At 33.6% G+C, this 21066-nt stretch overlaps 1 protein-coding gene across 1 annotated transcript; it reads right to left on the reverse strand.

Annotated features, from left to right (window-relative positions):
• Nucleotides 1-1388: 1388 nt before the first annotated feature.
• LOC128155312 (splicing factor 3A subunit 2-like) lies at nucleotides 1389-19881 on the reverse strand. Its single transcript, XM_052816958.1, has 9 exons — nucleotides 19789-19881; nucleotides 15378-15559; nucleotides 15068-15139; nucleotides 14876-14922; nucleotides 14310-14419; nucleotides 12849-12898; nucleotides 11907-12047; nucleotides 8515-8583; nucleotides 1389-1928 (listed from the first exon to the last, which is right to left on the reverse strand). The coding sequence occupies exons 2-9, from the start codon at nucleotides 15501-15503 to the stop codon at nucleotides 1524-1526; spliced, it is 1020 nt and encodes a 339-aa protein (XP_052672918.1). The 5' UTR covers nucleotides 15504-15559; nucleotides 19789-19881; the 3' UTR covers nucleotides 1389-1523.
• Between the last annotated feature and the right edge of the window lie 1185 nt (nucleotides 19882-21066).

Raw genomic sequence — 21066 nt, forward strand, 5'->3', positions numbered from 1 at the left:
CATTTTTGGGAGTTGATTTTAATCAACTCTCCTATGCAGTTACTCTGGCAAACCGAAAGTGAAACAGTGTTTGGACCTAAGCACAAATCATCACCGCTGACAAGACTTAGTTCTCGGAAATAATCGATAAATTCGCTGTAATGAATTCAGAAGCATTGTTTTTCAAGGAAACTTATTTGTGATACCTTGAAAATAGTCAGATATTAAATGGTAGAAAACAATTTAGACATTTTTTGTAGTGGTTTGTATTCCTACGTTAGAGTTTACCATAGTATCGTTCAACCAGACGATCGGTGGTATCCGTAAATCTTCGACAAGCAGAGAATTTCTCTTGCATGTCGGAGAGTAACGGAGACAGTCGAGCTTGTGGTTGAACGAAGCTAGAGTTCAATATTACTTGGATCCATACAATTTTTCAGAAATATTTCGATTACTGATACGTAGGTTGATGGAATTAATAAAGTATCTTTAAATATTACACGACATGATTCATATGGGGTTTTCTCGAAATTCTTTTCGGAAGAGTCCGAGTATTCATATTATAAAAAATATGCGTAAATCAAATACATATAAGAAACCACTTGCCATGCAAAATAACATTATCGTTGATTCTAAAATAAATAATAATCGATAAAATTAACTCCAGTCAGTACTTCAGTACTTTTATTAAAGTTAAGATTTGTTGATGTATTTTAAATGCTTTGTCAAAATCTGAAAGTCAATTATTTATTTACAATCAAGATACAGAGTTTTAATTTCTATTATTAACATATCTGTTTCATTGTTATTCATGTATGTTTCAATCAAATTTTGCTTTTTCTGTTGATAATATTATTCATAAAATTAATACATTTAATCGGCTCATCTTCTTTACCACAAATCATGTTGCCTTACTTTTCATTATTTGTAAACAAATATAAGACTCGAGCTCTGTTTATATAACATGATAATGTTTATATAACATAATAATGTTTATATAACATAATAATGTTTATATAACATAATAATGGATTCTTACCTCTGTATCTCTCTTATAATTTGGCTTTTTACATTCAAATTTGGTCAATCATTCAAAATCCAGGGGTAAAACATTTTATACATACATAAAAATAAAAAATAAAATTTTGATATCATATCGTATCTAGCAAACTTTAAGGTTCCTTTCATTTATTAGCATTATATTTACAATGCAATGTATTATAATATATAAGTTTTGGAGCTCCTATATTTACGAATTTCAATACACAATGTATGCGTGCTGTTAAGGTTTCTTTACAGAGAAAACCATTTCATGGTGTAATTATCTGCTATATACAATAAGTCATATGGTGAATGTAACATTATTTGGTATAACTTAGCAGATTATCAAATCAATATATAACAAGAAATCAATAAGTCAACTTGACAGAATGACATCTATCTTTTTTATTCTCTAATGACAATGATATAAAATTGATCTGCAAACATCAAGAGACTATTCACTCTGAAGTTAAGTTCATCTACTCCAGATCCAGTGATAAGTTTTACTTTGGGGGTGGAGGAGGAGGAGGGGCAATATTTGAAGCTCCCGGTGGCATCCCTGGGGGTAACCCAGGGGGAGGAACAGGGGGAGGGGGAGGAGCTGGCATGTTTGGGGGAGGTCCTGGGGGAGGGACCCCACCAGGGGGCATGGGAGGTGGAGGCATGCCCTGACCCATAGTGGGCATTCCATGTTGAGGTGGCATGGGAGGAGGTCCCCCTCCTGCTTGTCCCATTGGGGGTGGTGGGGGCATCCTTGGGGGAGGGGGCATGCGGGGTGGGGGAGGAAGCTGTTGGGGGACAGAGGCAGAGCTTGCTGGAATTGGCACTTCTTTCTTTCCCTCTGTTGGAGGAGGCGGAAGTGACATCGGGGTCTTGGATTCTATCTTGAAAGCAAACTGCAGGAAAAACTGAAGAAGAGAAAAAGAGAAGAACATTATTATAAACCAATCTATAATCATTATTGAAGGGGCATGGTCACGATTTTGGTCGAATTTTATTTTTCTGTTTTTATTATTTGCAATGCTTTAGAAATGCATTTCTAATGATCAAATGATATTTGGGTGCCAGTCGTTGAGTTTTAAGCAAGGTACAGGGCTCACAATTCTTCGTCATGTAAATAAGGCTCGTGCCCTATTATTGTTTACATAGGTTCAATATACCTGTAAAAAATCTTTTTAAAGCTGGTTTGTCTATCTTATTATTCATTTAAAGCATAAATAAAGAGTTCTTAATGATTAACACATTTATTTTAGGTCAAAAACCGGAATTTTCACTTCAACATTCGAAATGTAAACAAACATATTGTTTACATTGTAAGCTCTGTAACTCGCTTATAACTCATCAAATGACACTCAAATTTTGGTTCCCTATTAAGAATGCCTTACTAAAGCATTGTAAACATTAAAATAATAAAAAAAAAAAAAAATTGACCAAAATCGTGACCATGCCCCATTAAACATTTCATTTTCCTCATATGTTTACTGCCTTTTGAGCAACAACAAAATATTGAATCAAATCAATATCTGTATTTAAAGAATGAATTACCAAATATTTAATTTGGTCTTCAACTTCAAAACATATCAAATAATTTTTCAAAAATTACTTTTTTCATCTGATTATGGAAATACAGAATATTTTGTATAATATATTCTTAAAGTTTATGAATATTAAAGAACTATTTTATTCTGTTGGTGTTTTGATTAGTCTTTTCCTATATATTTATATTTTTTCTTAGTACATGTAACATAAATGCCTATCACGCTGCTATTGTAGAATCACTTAAAGTAGTGGCCAATACTCATGAATTGCCAGTTTTTCAAAGGTTCAAGGTGACATACTTTGGTGGATTTAAGGTAGTAAACAACAGATTAGCGAAAAGTTTTCCTACAAGTATTTTTTAGATAATTCATTATTTTGTTTTTTGAAAAGAAACCTGTAAAGATTGAAAATTTGAAAAAAAAACTTTGCCCACATTGCCTCAAACCCACCGTTTCAACCTCATTTCAATTGAGTATAAAATGGAATAGTCATTGCTAGTCATTTGCTCTGCAAATAAGTTACTTTTAAGATATTACAATATATTCCTATGTTGAACTTTGACCCTCCATTGTGGCCCCACCCTACACCCGGGGATCATTATTTTCACAACTTCAAATCTACACTACCTGGGGATGCTTCCACACAAGTTTTAGCTTTCCTGGCTTAATGGTTCTTTAGCAGAAGATTTTTGAAAATTTCTCAAAATTTTTCATTAATTTCCAATTATCTCCCCTTAGAAAAGGGTGTGACCCTTAATTTTCACAACTTTGAATCCCATTTGCCTAAGGATGATTTGTGCCAAGTTTTGTTGAAATTGGCGCTGTAGTTCTTGAGAAGATGTTGAAAATGTGAAAAGTTTACGGACAGACGGATGGACAGACAGACAGACAGGCGGACGACAAACAAAATGTGATCAGAAAAGCTCACTTGAGCTTTCAGCTCAGGTGAGCTAAAACCTGAGGATTTCCTGGGTGAGAAAGACTGAGAAATCCTTGTAAATTGTGCTACCACTAATTCTAAAGATTCCAAAGTAAAATGTTACTTATTTCCTTCTTTAAAAAAAAACCACAATATTAAAGCCCTTAATTTTTTTTTTTAAATCAACCCCCGCCCTTAAAAAGATACTGAACACCAGCAGAATTTTTCTGGTTTAAACAAAAGCATCATCTATAGGAACAGAAAATTTTGAAAAAAAGGTCCAAAATAGATGGATAAAAGATTAACTCACATGAAAAGAGAGTACATGTGAAATTTAAGTCATTTTACATGTACTTCACATGAAAGATTTTTTCCTACATTTCATATAATTATATCCTAAGCGATTAGTATTCAAATTCTCATACCATTAATTTTTTATTAGTATTTTCTGGTGAATTAACCAACTATCTCAGAAAGTTGTAGACTTTTACCTATTTACACCAGCAGAATTAAGCTCTCTTGAATGTAATTATGTTAAAAATATTCAAAGTAAATAAAATAATTTCTTATAGGCAAACAAAAAAACAAACCAAACTGCATCATGAGAATGTTTGGAAAAGGGAACCATTTGGTTTTGTCCCCCAAAGGATTAGGTTAATTCAACCTGCATGTTATGCAGCTATTGTAAACAAAGCAAACTTCAGAAATATTAGTGAACATAACGTACACAGGTTTATTTTTGATTTGCGAAAACATTATGACATTTATTTAGAGCGATGTCAAAGTTGTAACACAGTTAAAGCTGCCTCGATGTCAGGGGCACATTTTAATATGAAGCGAATAACACGGTGTCCTTTTGTGTCCTTTTTTTTTAAAACAAATTTTGTACATTATATTTTTTTTAAAATTGAAATATGGCTTAATTGACCAGAAAACTACTGCAATGTCTTTTATTATACACATACTTAGCGTAAACATCATTTAAAAGGGTTCACCAACTTTGATATAAAATAAGACCAAGCAGCTTGCACATGTCACAAACCAGAGGCCCATGGGCCACATTGCTCACCCAAGCAACACTAGACATAATAAAATCAAGTTTATGAAGTCATATCTAAAATATAGGGACAAAGAATGAGTGGAATTGATCCTGTTTTAAAAAAATTTCAAAATTTTATGTAAGGCACCTTTTGTATCTGTTATATCAAATATTGACCATTGCCATTCTCAAAATGATCTTAAACAACTGTTCATATCAATAACAAATGAAAAGCTGTCAATGTGACAGCAACCCGGATTTTCTTTTACATGAACTGTATCCATAATCCATGTCAACCCGTATCCAGTGAAATGGAGAACCCTAATGGCTATATGTAATATTTTGCCAAAAAATGATTGAGTTCAAAAGCTGGTATTTTATAAATAATCAGAAATCAAAATCCTAGCAATATGCACATCTCTGATATATGTACAATTAATCTGCAAAAGTTGAAAACTGTAGGAGGAGTTATCCATACAATGAGGGTACCCTTTTGGCAGCCGCACGCCCGCCTGCCCACCCGCCCGCCATTTTCACCATTTAAATAACCGGATTTTTCCGTTGGAAAACCAACCTACATCAAATTTTAAACCCCTTGTGTGGCCCCACCGTACCCCTGGGGATCATAATTTCTACAAACTGGAATCTACACTACCTGAGGATGCTTCTACACAAGTTACAGCTTTTCTTGCAAATTGGTTCTTGAGAAGAAGATTTTTAAAGAATTTTCTCTATATATTCCTATGTAAAATTCAACCCTCAATTGTGGCCCCACCATTCCCCCGGGGATCACAATTTCTACAAACTGTAATCTACACTACCTGAGGATGCTCCCACACAAGTTACAGCATTCTGCCCAATTGGAGGTTTTTAAAGGTAAAACCCGTTTACGAGATATCTATACTTACATGCATCAACTTTTTGCATTTTCCCCGAGCTGACTACGATCATGCCTGAACTTTTGAGACCACCCCTGTGGTATCACCTAATGTTTACCCATAATGCACAAGCATACTTCCCTTTCAGTTTTGTTCGGGCATTCGAGAAGAAAAGCTGCTTGCTTTTTCTTCGATTAAATTTTTTGAAGCCCCGGTCTTAAAAAATCAGATTCATTTAAAATTTGCGTAAAATGTAATAGAGAAATGACCATTTTGGATGACCACTCGGAGTGCTATAGACACAGAGTTTTCAATGAAGCGTTTCCATGCGAAGTTTGCAGTAAGTGGTCAGAGGAAAAACGGACGTTAATCAGAAAGATGATTGAGCGAAAGAAAACAGAAGCGGGGAGAAAGTCAGCTACATTGCCAAATCCAGAAGTTCCCTCTGTGGGGAATAATGGCAATCGTTCTGATAGTCAAGTTTTCTCTGCGGGAAATGTAGCTGCATCAGAAAATCTCTCTCTGACAGAAACGAGTCAAAATCATGGCGACTTGACACAGGGTTCAGTCCCTCTTAATTAGGTAATTTTCTGCCTTTCATGTTGGGAAATTTCGAAGCCCAATGGCAACATAATCAAGAGAATTGCATGAAAAGGTTGATTGACGCTAGAATTAAAGAGCTTGTCAAGTATTCAAGTAAACAATCGACTAGTGCTATATCTTCTGACGTTCGTTTAGACCGGGCGTGTAACAGGTTCGATAGATTTTGACCGTCAGATGATCAACGCTCCAAAGATTCAGATGACGATGATCTGGTAAGCAACAAAGGTGAAACTGATCAAGTCTTACGCAATTCACTTGATTATGTTATTGAAATTCACGATGACAATCGTTCAGAGTTTGATAACTCTGTCTTGGGTTCAGTACATACGTATGACACAGACTCTAATGGTTCATGCATGGTAGACTGGAAAAATTTTGTTAAAAAAGTGTCTACAGAACTGAACATCAACTCAGTTGATGCCTCTGAAACTCAGAGTCGAGACTTCAAATCCTACATGTCAAATCGTTTGATTGGGACAAAATCATCTACCTCGCAACAGTCTTTGCCTTTGGATGGGTACATTTTGAAAACATTAACAGATGTTGATGAAGAATTCCAATGAAAAGGTACAATTCGGACTTATAAAGCATCAGATGATGAAAAATACAGAGTCACTTCCTCCGACTTAGACAAATACTGCCTAACGCCGCGCCTTGATGACAACAGGGAGGAAAGGAAACAAAAATTCCTACCGTTTCCGCAACCCTATGTTGCATTCAAGCAACATGAGTTATGGAAGATAGATCAAGGATATTGACTTAGAGAGGCATATGTCAACTCTTTAAGAAGAAGTCAAGATCCTTGATGATAACGTATTTAATGAGGACAAAACAGATGCCCTACAAGCACTGGTGCAGGTGTTCAAGTCAATGGCTGATGTTACTTCCCGCATATAAGTGGGTGCAGTTGCAGCCCGTTGAGCCATTCACACTGAGGATTTGGCTTTTAAAAACAAAGCAACTGAAAACAAACTACTTGTACAAACAACTCTGAATCCTAAACTCTTTTGTGGGAAGTATTTTGACATTCTTCACTCAAGTGCAGAAAGTTTGCGCAATGCTTAAGAAACACAGCACCTGAGGGGTTCAAAGCAGCAAGAAGACTTTTTAAAGAATATTCTCTATATATTCCTATGTAAAAATTCAACCTCCAGTCAAGCCCTACCGTACCCCCAGGGATCATGATTTCTACAAACTGGAATCTACACTACCTGAGAATGCTTCCACACTATTACAACTGATCTGCCCAATTGGTTCTTGAGAAGAAGATTTTAAAATATTTTTCTCTATATATTCCTATGTAAAAATTCAACCCCCAATTGTGGCCCCACCATTCCCCCAGGAACATTATTTGAACAAACTTGAATCTACACTACCTGAGGATGATTCCATGCAAAATACAGCTTTTCTGGCCTGTTGGTTTTTGAGAAGAAGATTTTTTTTTAAAAACCAACAAATTTTTAATACGGTAATTTTAATTAGCTCCCTTTGAAAGAGGGCGTGGCCCTTCATTTAAACAAACTTGAATATCCTTCACCTAAGGATGCTTTGTGCCAAGTTTTGTTGAAATTGGCCCAGTGGTTCTGGAGAAGTAGTGTCGAAAATGTAAAAAGTTTACAGACAGACGGACAGACGGGCAGATAGACGGACAGACAGCCAGACGCAGGACAAAAAGTGATCAGAAAAGCTCACTTGAGCTTTCAGTTCAGGTGAGCTACAAATTGTTAAGTTTGATTAAGAACTTCAAGGTCTTTTTTGATTAAAAAAAAAAAGTTAAATATGACTAATATTTGTCTACAGACAATGGATCCAGACAGATCCGTGTAGCAAGCGGATATTTGGATGACTCAAGTGACCTAACAATCATAACTGTCTGATGCTTTTTGAAAAGCTCTACATACAGCTCTTATTTCCTTCATTATCATTCATGATTCACTGCTTATCAACAATCAATAGACATGTTACAAACACTTTCTGCATTACATCTTTGTAAGACAAGGTGAGTTCAAGGTCTGATATCATTGGATATTGTATAGACTGTGGTACATGTTCTCCATTAAATCCTAAGATTAACTTATGTACACATTTGATATTCAGGGGTTGTCTAAGTGAGAAAATTTTCCACTAAAAAACACACTCCATGTTTTAGTTATCATATAATAGTACTGTATACAGGGAATAATTTGCCCCTGTATTATTTTTGCCCCTTTCGTCCTTGTTTTTTTGGAACCTTGGATCCTACGATCAAAAGTCTTAAAGTTTCTAAAGTATTTTGTAAAAATATACACACATAGCTTAACCTAAATTCAAAACAATTTTTGGGGGTCTATATGCTTCATTTGGCGCTATGGTGTATTAAATATGCAAGTGTAGAAGGGCAAAAATTACATGGGCGGAAATACCCCTGCATACAGTTATCATTTTGGAAAATTGTCTTAAAAATAGGTGAACTGAATTCAATAATGATCGAGTCTTCTCTTTCGAGGATTGAAATGCTACTGGCCTCCCATTACCTACCTGTTTGGTTTCTCTATTCCAGTGCGACCAAAGCTTTTTTGGATCCTTGTCCACTTCACGGCTTGGTACCTAGTCAACAAAATTATCAAATTATATTACATGCGTTTATGACATCTCACAAAAAGACAACTTGTTCGCAAAAATTCATCAATGCAACGACTTCTACAATGGACAACAGCTCTTTGAAAGGACAAGTCTGGAATAGTCAACTCATAAATACGACAACATGCTGGCACTTATTGAAAGTGAAAAATAAAATGCGATATGGAAAACATGTTGTTTTTAATTTCACTACGTTCACGGTCAGATAATTTTTCGTGAACATTAAGCAACCGTGAATATTGAGCTGTGCATTCACCATCTCTGTGTGGGCCTCCTTTACAGATGTTAATAATAGATTGTGCATTATTGGGGCCTAAGTTTCCACTTGCTAATCTCAGTTAAAATACTTTCACAAAATCAAACAAAATAATAAGCACGAATATTGCATGTGTATGATTTTATACAATTAATGTACCTGGTAATTAAACAACTAATTAGTCAAAAAATTACGTTTCCCCATTATTTTCGGGCCCTAAATGTCTCATAAGAGTTTTTTATTCAAAAATTTGTTAATGCCTTTAAATTTAATCTTACTTTTGTTATTTGAACATTGTAGGGATGACAATCTCTAACCTGTTAACCAATCACCTGGTCGGAATGATGGTAACTGGTTACAAAATCAGTAATCGATTGGTCAAATAAAATAAGATTGTATGATTTAACGCAATTTCAAAATAAATTTGAATTTTTGCCTTAGTTATGAGACTAATATCCAATCTAGTTAAATTAGAGACCATTATAAGACCACAGGGCTGACCTCATTGAGGAAAATTGGTCAGATGGTATTCGTTTTGAGAAGTTGAACTGACTGAGAAATTATGACAGGTGGTCAATAGAATTATTCCATGACTGTTTTCTCATTTTCTAAGATTTCTTTTAGAAAAATTATCATTGGATATAAATCTAATATTATATTATGACTTACACATAAACAGAATATTCTAATCATGCTTTTTGTGTTATTTATAACGATTCTTAAAAACAATAATAACATGTCAAAAATCTGTGAATTTTAATAAAAATATCCAGTTAATCACTTGGAACTAATTGCGATTAACCAATTACCATTCTCCAATTGATTGCCATTCATCGAGTATTGTAATTGTATCATTTTTTTAAATTTCATTTCTGACTCACATTTGAACAGTCATTTATTTAATAACATTCCTTATACCGGTAATATTAATTACACGTACATTTAATTCTCACCAATACCAGCAATCAATAGCTTGACATTTCCAAAATTACAAATTCATCATAGCAAGGCATGATGATATAAAATTCAAAATAAATTGTTTACGAAGAATATATGAATTCCCAGCTTGGAAGGGGGGGGGGGGGGGGGCCAAGCAAGCCTATACTTTGGAGTTTACCGTTTAAAGATCAATGGCTGATGAGATTAAAGTGAAACCTCATATATTTACATTAACTTTCTTTCCCCCTTTTAAATTGCATTGATTGATTTAAGTGATATTTACGCATAACACAGAAGACAGGATCACCAAATCTGGTGCGTATGAATACATTCAATCTTCCTTTAGTAATTCTCGAAGAATATGAATGACTCTCCTTGCAACTTCAAACCGAATCACGATCTGATATAATATGATATTATATACCAAAAATAAAGTCATCAAATTACAGAATGAAAAATAAAATTGTGTTACTAGAATTTAAAGCGCTGTACACTGTTTTTGTCAGCATAATTGGCTGTCTCAATGGCTCTTCTGTTAATTGCAGATTACTTGTGGAATAAGGCAGATAATTTTAAAAATAAATCATTATTGCAGAAAGGGAATAAATGTCAAAAAACATAAATATAAGCATTGAATCATTTTTTTTTGGTCAGACTGAAAGGTACATGCCGATTGGTCGAACTTCAGGGGACCATGACTAAACTTCGAGAGATCAAGAGTTCGAGAGATCGAAAGTTTAAAAAAATTCGAAAATTTTTGTTCCAATCATTTTGGTTCTAAAATTAAAGTAGCGAGAAATCTATATTTATAACATGGAAGGATAGTCTGACATGATTTCAATCGTATTTTCTTCTACATTACTTCAATGTAAACAATACAGAACTTACTTGTGTGGTTATTAAGTGTATTTTTTCACGTTAAAAAAACTTTTAAGCATATTATGTTTTCTTAATCATTACGTTAGAATATTTTAACAAGTGAAAGCTGTCAATGTGACAGCAAACCAGGTTTTCTTTTAGGTAAACTGTATCCATAATCCATGTCAACCCTTATCCAGTGAAATGGAGTACCCTACATGTATATGCAACATTTTGCCAAAAAATGACTAAGTTCAAAACCTGGTATTTTTTCCATAAATCATCAGAAATCAAAATCCTAGCAATATGCACGCCTCTGATATATGTACAATTGATCTGCAAAAGAACAACTTCCTATCTTGAGAACTGTAGGAGGAGTTATCCGTACAATGAGGGTTCCCTATATGCAATATTTTGCCAAAAAATGACTAAGTTCAAAACCTGGTATTTTTTCGATAAATTATCGGCAATCAAAATCCTAGCAATATGCACACCTCTGATATATGTTCAATTGATCTGCAAAAGAACAACGTCCTATCTTGAAAACTGTAGGAGGAGTTATCCGTACAATGAGTGTACCCTTTTGGCAGCCGCCCGCCCATCCGCCCGCCAGCCCGCCATTTTCACCATTTTAATAACCGGATTTTTCAGTTGGAAAACCCGGTTAATAAAGAGCATTTACCGTAACTTTCATAGGTTGTTGAAATTAATAGATCACTTATAAATTACCTATCGAAGCAAGGGGTAGTGTCACTTACGTAATCAACCAATTAACACTACCACGCTAGCCCCCCAGGAGTTCACTCAACCACCCAGGTAAGGTCCACCCGGAGCTATAATTAACGCTTGATCGACCGCGTGTGTACACAGTAACCACTTCGAGTTATCAAGAGTGAAAAACAAAGAAATATGTATAACGGGACCCAGGTTTTACTTCGAGAGATCAAGAACTTCGAGAGATCTGAGTTCGAGAGATCAAGAGTAAATTTGCTAAGTTATATAGAGAAAAAAATTGGGACCGTGAGTTCACTTTGAGAGATCAAGAACTTCGGGCCATCCAGTGTCACCTGTATTAAGATTAAAGAGAGAAAGAAAATAATTGTAATTATTTGGAATGAAAAGAGAGATAATATTTTGGATAAGAGAAAAGAATACCATTGTTATAGGATGACACTAGAAATTTAAAATAATAAATGGTATGTGTATGAAATAATGTGTTAAAATTTATTTGGCATACCTTAAAGGCAATAGTCTCATATGGCTCAGCCGCAAACAACAGATATTGCCATTTCCTGTCAGGTGGCTCCACCTTCTGCTCATAAGCTGCCATAAATCTGTGTCGTGGAGCTATTCCCTCCACAATCTCTGGGTAATCAATCTATCCACAAAGAAAGACAACTCTAATTCATGCAACTCATTTATTTTACAACACTCTCTTGAGCCTCCCTTCCCCTTTAAGAGCCTCCTTGGACATTTTCTAATCCAATGAGAATAACAACCTAGCTCTCACCCCAAAAATTCATTAAGACTTTCAGCAACAACATTTTAAATTTCTTAACAAACTTGTAAAGCATTCAATAATCATTTTCATGGTACACAAACTCTACCACAATCAGCATCCTCTCATAGCCACACCTTTTTTTATCAATTTTCTAGGCACCAAAGGTGCTCAAAAGAACAAATATGGTAATACTGATGTATTCATGACCTAAATGTAAATTAATCAGGCCAAAATAAAATATTTGTATGTTTGGAATTGCCTTCTGCCTCATTGAAATACCCGCCACTGAAAAAATTTTATTAGCAAAAAATAAAAAACTTTTTTTTATATGGAGATTTTATTTTTAACCAGTTTTTACCAGTTTTAAATTACTTTAACTTCGATTTTTAAAAAATAAAAAAATTCTTTCCCTCCCTGGGTCTAGAGACCCACAGGCTGCAATTAAAAACAAACATTTTTTAAAAGCATGGCCTCATATCCTGCTTTCCAGTAAATCTTTAAATTAATTTAATCCTGAACTGACATGTAAATCAAATAAATGTAACATTTTACAAAGGATTTTTAATCCTCCTGTTTCTCACTGATACATGAATGAAAGATAAATATAAGGCATATGTAAAAGGAAGTTTAAATGCACATACCATGCACCTATAGAAAGTAAATGTGTCTTAGATTTACCTGAAACAGTAAGCTCTGCTGACCATTGTCAGGGTCCCTCTGTTTGGTCACTAAAAAAAAAAACGATCTCAATGAAGACAAAAGGAAATTAATAATCAGCATGAGTTCAGTTAAACCACCATAGTTAAACCACAACAATTAATATATACATGTGTATCTTTCAAGTGAAATTTCCAATGGTCTGCATGTGGCACACATCATGAGAATTTTTTAAATATCAGTAAAAGGATTTATAAAATGATTAAGGTATCCCACTCCTCAATGCTCTTGTATCAAGAATTTCTTGAGAATAGGTATATCATTTAATATTTATTCGTTTGATGAGATATCGGCGCTTCTGATTGGTTGAAAAATTTCTTTGATACCTGCATCAATAAAATTTTTCTCAACTGCTCTGATCTAACACTATTTATAGGATGGGAATTTCCAAGATAAACACTGTCAACAAAATGTAAAGTTGTGTCTTTTTTATTGTCAGCAAACAAAATACAACTTTATAAACATAAAAACTTGCAAGTCTAACCTTCAAAAATAAACAAAACACAATATCTTATTCACGAAATAGAAAATTAAGCGTCTTCTCACGATTTCGTCTGCTTGAGATCAATCAACATTACTGCGAGGCTGGCTGTTCCTTTTCCAGAATAATTATAACGACAATTAGGCCCATACACTTTCACGGTAACACTGCTGTTCAAATTTGGTAACCATTTTTAAATTTACACAGTACCCTACATGATCGGTCATCAGAAATTCAGAATAAGCATCGTTATGAGTGCAATGCATCAACTCCTTCGGCGCATTCCAAGCGGCAGATACTAGTATACCATTTAAGTACATCACTGGCTATCTAGTTACCACAACGTTTACAAAAGTCGCTTATACATACTATTCTTTGTCGACATATCAACTATTCAGTATCATTTTGACATAATAAAACATGGGGGTCAGTATTTTAGATATATTAGATATATGGCTTCAAAGGTAAAATTCTCGCAAAATTTGGCATACAAAGATTTAGACACTTTCTATATATTTGCATGATATTATGCTTAACATCTATCATTCTCTCAAAATTTAGTTTTGTACAAGTCACACAGGACCTATAGAACATGTCAGAATCCTATTAAATGTTAAAAATGCGAATAATGAATAACGTATGATAACAAGAAGAGTATATTGAAAATTCGTAAAATTACTTGTTTCTGTCATTTTCGTCTAAAAACCTTCCACATGAGAAAATAGTTCTACCAAAAACTTGTTTGTTTCTTGAATTCAAATGGATTTCCTTTATAAATGTTGTGTATTTATGAAATAATGATCTTTCTGGGAGGATTAAATTAATAAAATAATATTTATTTAAAATATAATGATCATCTGCACAATGAAATCAAAACATGAGAAGTGAGATACCATAAATTTTTTTTCACAAATACATGTACATGACATATTCTGACTGACCCTTGTAACCAGGCCTTCCTATTTTCACGAATTTCTTGATATCGACCCTTGCTTTCTCGGGGGCAGGCTGGGCTGGTGCTTCTTTGGCTTCTTTGGCTGCTCGACGGGCCCTTGGAAAATGAAGTTATTTGTTGCAAAAACATGTATCTTACACCAAAAAAATTAATATCTAGTTTTTCCTGCCCAAGATTTCAAAATATAGAGTGCAGGCAGGCATATTAGTTATATTGTAAGATTTGAGTTATTTCAATTTACAATACAGCAACAAAACCAATAAATGCTATAGTATTTGACACAGTATGTTGGTGCCTGAAAAAACAATCTTTTATTTTTTTGGCTTGCCTTACACAGAAATTGTAATACACTATCTTATAATGTATAGTAATACTATTATATCTTATGTGTCTTTTGTCTCTACATGTAACATCACAAAAGGTTTTATTTCATTGTGTGGATATAAAATAAGTTTTCATCATTTCATTACATTTACATTTTCATTTCAATGAAAAGAAAATTTCAAAAAAAATTCTGACTGAGAGAAAATTGACTATAGTTTGGTTACTCACAAGTTAGCCTGATGTTTTTTTCCTTGGGTGTGAGCCAGGTAGCTACCCTACAGAATGGAAAAATTCATCGGTTATACTAGAAAAAAATTTAGATATCAAATATTTTTTATCGCATTGTCATAGTATGTAGTAATTTATATAAATACTAAAACAGGCAGTGTTTATTATCTAATTGACATCTAATTATTTTACCTCATTATTGTGGAGAGTCAGGCACAGCTTACATTCATAAGACCCCAAATGATTTTTCATAAAATAAGGATCCTGAAAGATAATTCAAAGTACATGTAAGTATCAACTAAGAGATTAATAATATCAAATTTCAAAAAAAAAATTAGCAGTTTCAATATTTACACTATTCAAAGAGAGACAATTCAGTAATAAATCAAAAACACAACTATTTTAATTAAAATGCAAGAAAATTTTAATAATAAACTGCTAAATTTAACATCAAGGTTAAACTCAAAATTTAATCAGTGTCAAGGACACAAATTACACTGACCTTGTTGAGGTCGATGGTCTCCAAGGCCAGCTGTCTCAGCCTCTCCCTCCGGTCTCTGTTCGACTCCGAGGCCGAGGCTACACCCCCCACTCCCGTCTTACCGCCAGCACGGTGCTGGAAATCCATGTTCGCTTCTTTTCTTTTTTTACACAACTATCAAATTTCCATCAACAACAATATACCTACAAGATGACAACATTAAAAGGTTAGAAATCAAGGTTCATATGAATATATATAATCATCAGCATGACATCGGCTCAGCTACACTTCTAAGTCTTATAAACAGGTAAGGTAACAGTGACATCACGTTATCATGTAAATACAAAGCCAAAAGGTATGTGTTTCATGTAGTCAAAGGACTGTCCACAATTTCATGCAGTGACTGCAAAACGAGAAGTTTTCAAAAACAGTCAACATTTCATTCATATCAAGCCAATGTTCTGGCTCTTTTATCTGTTTAAAACTTTTTTAGTGTGTGATACAAAAGTGATAACAGATTACGAGTCAGAACAAGAGGCCCAGGGTCCACATCACTCACCTGTGCAACAATAGCCAGAACTCTGATTGAATGAGCATAATAGTATCAAATTCAAAATATCTTAGATATTAGCAATGTGGTCCATCGGCCTCTTGTTTCTTTTAAAATCATGTTTTTTCAAGTTAAGCTCCTGCACTTGCTTGAACTCTATTTTTAGGAATTTAAGTAAATAAACTTCCTTTTGCTCTTGTTTCATTCAGAATCCTTTGACACTGCTGATTCACTAAAAGTGCTGGTTGGAGAAAATCATTTCAGAAATAAACAGCAAGTTAAAACTAAGTTTAGGCTTTACAGGATTGAATAACATGACCAACCAAGTTCATAACCCAGTAAACTTTTAAACATTGCTGTTTATTACTTATATTTACATTTGAGAACAGCAAATTGTTCAAAATTTTTAACATAACTGGTTTTTTATGTTTACAATGATGCAACCACCAAACAATAAGTGCATGAAGTAATCAATTTGACATCATGTATATCTTGCATTGCTTCATTGATGATATTAATTCAATTTTTATGGATTTTGTCAATCAAATTAATATATTCAAGTTTAATTAAGAAATAAAGTACAAGTTATCGTGAATGTTGCAGAATAACCTCCGAGGTTGAGAAATGTTGTTTTAAAATATAAAAGCCGAGGCTGATCTCTTTAAAGTAACATTTGGCAATACACATCATTTTGACTGGAACTAACAAGTGAAATTGACATGGTTTTAAAAACTTTTTATGGTGTGAAGTTGTACTTTCATGATCAGTGCGAGACAAATAGGTATTTCTGATCTGATAATTTACTGATGACGTTCGTGGTATATTGGAGAATAATGTCCGTGGCATCTCTTTGATCTCAGCAATAATTGTAGTAGAATGTAACTCAAATGCATATTGATGCTACAATTAAAATTGTTCAAATTGCTTACTCTCAATACCTGGATTGAATTTATCAACAGACATCCAATCCTACCCAAGGCTATGAAAGAATACCAAGTACTCATGTCAAACACGTCAGAGTTTAGAAAATCTTTCACAATGCACCATAGTTTCAAAGAAGTGAAACATGGTGGATTTTTCATTTATTCCAGCATATATTGCGGTAATGTAGTGAATATTACCATCGGGTTCGGAATTCCATAAATAACAACATAAATATATATCCATTGTAAACAAAGTTCAGTTGTTACCTGTACCTTGCCCGAGTTGGACGTAGATTTTATCCGTCAGACTTTAGAGGTTTTTAACAACTCATAACTCATATTTGTGAGTATCATTGACAAATATATAACGTCACAACATTGGTGTCAGAAGTGGTTGTATATGTCTGATTATTTTTCAGATTGAATACCCCGCACATTAGTTCTTGCATTTTGGCGCCATAATTAATTTTTTTTCTGTCTTCCAAATTCGATCTAGGAAGATCTGATATTTATTCATTTCAATTAAAGTATTGGTATATTTTTGAAAGAACTGTATTACTTTTCTTGTTTATTTTGATTTTTTTTCCTATTGTTTTTCTTTTCTTATATTTTTTTTTTTCGAGTATACACTTACATGTTGTTTAAGATCTACAACTTGACTATTTCGTCGGATTGTCTGATGATTTAGTTCATACAGGTATATTAAGATCAGTACTAGATAGGTGTATACAGGAGTAAAAGATCAAGATCATGGCTACTCCTATTGAGGTAAACAAAGCAGCAATGGAAGAGAACACAGAAGAGCCCAACATGAAAGTATCAGATTTATTGAAAATGATTGAGAGGTTGGAAAAAGAGCTGATTGAGAAAGAAGAAATGATTAGAGAGAGAGAGAATGTTATTAGAGAAAGAGAGAATATTATTAGAGAAAGAGAGGGAGAATTGAAAGAAAGAGACCGTACATTAGATAAGAAAGAAAAGGAAATAGCACTGATGTACAAAAGCAGAGGAAAGAGAGATGCATTTGTGGATGATGTGCATGATATGGGTGAAAGGAGAGAGAATGATCTTAAAGAAATAATATATGATAGACAGTTAGATGATCAATTAGGCAGATTTGAAGAGCAGAAAGAGAAAATACTAAACAAGAGTGACCAGTGTCATATCATGAGGCATCAACTTCAGGAGATCAAACAGAAGACACATGAAACTCTTGAAGAATTTGCGGAGAAGATAGATAAAATATTCACCGAGGCTTACCCATACAGCTGTCCAGAGTTTTTTAGGAGCACTATTACCATTGATGCATTCTTAAGGGGTTGTATAGAGAAAAGAGCTGCAATAGTTACACTTGATAAAGATCCTAAAACACTTGACGAAGCAGTTCAATACATCAATACCGCAATTACTAACCAATTATTGATCATGGAACCAAAGAAAGCTGGCAGAAGAGTCACATTTGAATATAAAGATGAAATACTACTCAGCACAGATACCAAAAGAGAGAGTGAATGTTTCAAGTGTGGGGAGATAGGGCCTTTTGCGAGAAACTGCTCAAAACAAGACCATACATTTTCCAGATCTAGATCACGATCACAAAGCAGATCACCCCCGCAATCATCATCAAAGTCCCAGGGAGATTTAAACTCTCTCGAGCTGAGGAAATAGGCCATTCGTCAGCTCGACTTAACAAACCAAGGCCACAACCACATACCCGATTTAAATATTAGATTTAATTATAACCACATACCAGTATGAGATAGAATGATTGTCCAGTTTAATAAAAATTAAAACAACAAAGATGCAAATATAACGTGTTTCTAAACGTCAAGAATACAACCTGACATAATGTTAATGAATAATCAGGAAATACTTAAAATTAATTTATGTGATTTAAGTTCTGCAGTCAAGGATGTCGGATACTCTGATATCATTGTCTGATTTTATTAAGATCTTGAAACTTAATGTAGTTTAGTAATTAATAACTACAATTCACAAAATCCTAGTAGAAAGTATGGAGAAGGAAAAAATACTTGAAATCTTTTAATTTAGATAATCAAACCAATGTAGGGTTTTAATTTAAACAAATATATTTTAGGACTGAACAATCAATGTTCATTACTTTTAAATACATGTATTAGTTTTTAATAAGGCCAATATTTTTATGCCTCTTGATAACAGTGTTATCTGTTTTTATTTAATCTTTGCATATATGAAACATCATACTTTTGGAGTGCTTTATTTACAGTCGGATTGTCTGATTGTGAATAGCTATCTAATAGTGTGTTACTTAGTAATTTATTAGAAATAATACATGTATATGTTTTAAAGTTTTACACACCAGTCCTTTTAAATATGATGGGGAGGAATGTAGTGAATATTACCATCGGGTTCGGACTTCCATAAATAACAACATAAATATATTGTAAACATTGTAAAACATTGTAAACAAAGTTCAGTTGTTACCTGTACCTTGCCCGAGTTGGACGTAGATTTTATCCGTCAGACTTTAGAGGTTTTTGACAACTCATAACTCATATTTGTGAGTATCATTGCTAAATATATACCGTCACAACAGTAATACAAAGAGTGCATTCATGTTTTGCTTTGTTTTTACAAACAATTGAAAATTAAAACGAAAATATATGTATCTTTGCTTGTGTTCAAAAACCAGAATAACTACCATGAAGCTGAAAGAAAATCTAGAGTATGAGGGGCTTATTTAAAAATATATACTGGCAATATGGAGCTGAATTTATAGTAAGTTTCCTTCTTCAATACAAAGAGGAAATCGCTGAGGTAATTCGAACGAAGCATAGGTTTAAATCATCTGAGTGACAAATCTACATAATCTAATTACGATATTTATATATAACGTTACATATTGTGATGAAACAAATAGATATATACAACACTAGCAATGTACAAATCAAACATTGAATATATAAACAATACTTACAACAAATAGGAGAAAAACGTACGAACAACGCGACAATCCAAGCCGAATCGGAATGCCTCTGCAATTATTCATAACAGCAAATGTGTTTCTCGTTTCGGCCTTGGTAAATTTCGCTCCGATGTTGTTTCAACCGCAATCCAATTTCTTGGTTTATCTTTTATTCCCTAATACTGTGTTGAATGATTCGATTATTATTTTTTTTTTATCAAGCTGACACTTGAAAATAAATGTATAACATCAGAGGGGATTAATTTTGGTACTGTTTTAATTTTCACGAGGATTTCGTTGATTTATAATTAAATATCAAATTGCTTAGATATATTTTTTGATTTATCGATAGATCTATGTTTTCTCAAAATAAATCTGAAAGGCACAACAACCAAAGAAATTATAGGTGAACTATTGAGTCTTCCTCAAAAACTGTTGATTTTGGACGATATATAAAACTGTTCCGGATAATTATTCCAGTGCCAAGGTGGCATTTTTGCACCCGCTTAGATGCAGTTTCGGAAAAACCCATGTATACCAAATGATAGACCATTGTCTATAGAGTATATAACCACTTTTGTTTTTAGTGTGTTTCACCTGACAGGTGAGATATTTACCTTTAAAAATTAATATCCCATCGGAAAATGATAATTCCCATAGGAGAATTGACTCTCCTACAGGAAATACTGACAATCCTATAGGATTTTTTAAAAGTCCTGTAGGAATTATATTTCCTATAGGAGAATGGTAATTCCTGTAGGAATTTGATTCAGACATGTAGTTTTCTTATAGGATATTAAGTTTTCCTATCGGATTTTATCAAATCCTATCGGAATTGAAGTTCCTATAGGAATTTCTTGTATTCCGATAGGAAATTTCAAATTACCTGGAGGAATATTGATTTTCCTATAGGAAACATTATTTTCCTGTAGGAATTTATTTTTGAAAGGTAAATATCTTACCTGACAGGTGTGATACACTGATAACAAAGGGGGTTGTTAACTCTTTAAAGGGGCATGGTCACGATTTTGGTCAATTTTTTTTTCCTGATTTTAATGTTTACAGTGCATCAGTAAGGCATCTTTAATAGGCAACCAAAATTTAAGTGCAATTTGTTGACTTATAAGCGAGTTACAAAGCTTACAATTCTTTGCTATGTAAACAAGGCATTTGTTTACATTTTAAATGTTGAAGTGAAAATTCCAATTTTAGACCTAAAGTGAATGTCGTAAACGTTAGGATCTGTTTATTAATGCTTAAAATGAATAAGATGATAGACAAATCAGCTTG

The sequence above is a fragment of the Crassostrea angulata genome, chromosome 1 (assembly GCF_025612915.1).
Source record: "Crassostrea angulata isolate pt1a10 chromosome 1, ASM2561291v2, whole genome shotgun sequence".
In the NCBI taxonomy this organism is placed as follows: Eukaryota; Metazoa; Mollusca; class Bivalvia; order Ostreida; family Ostreidae; genus Magallana; species Magallana angulata.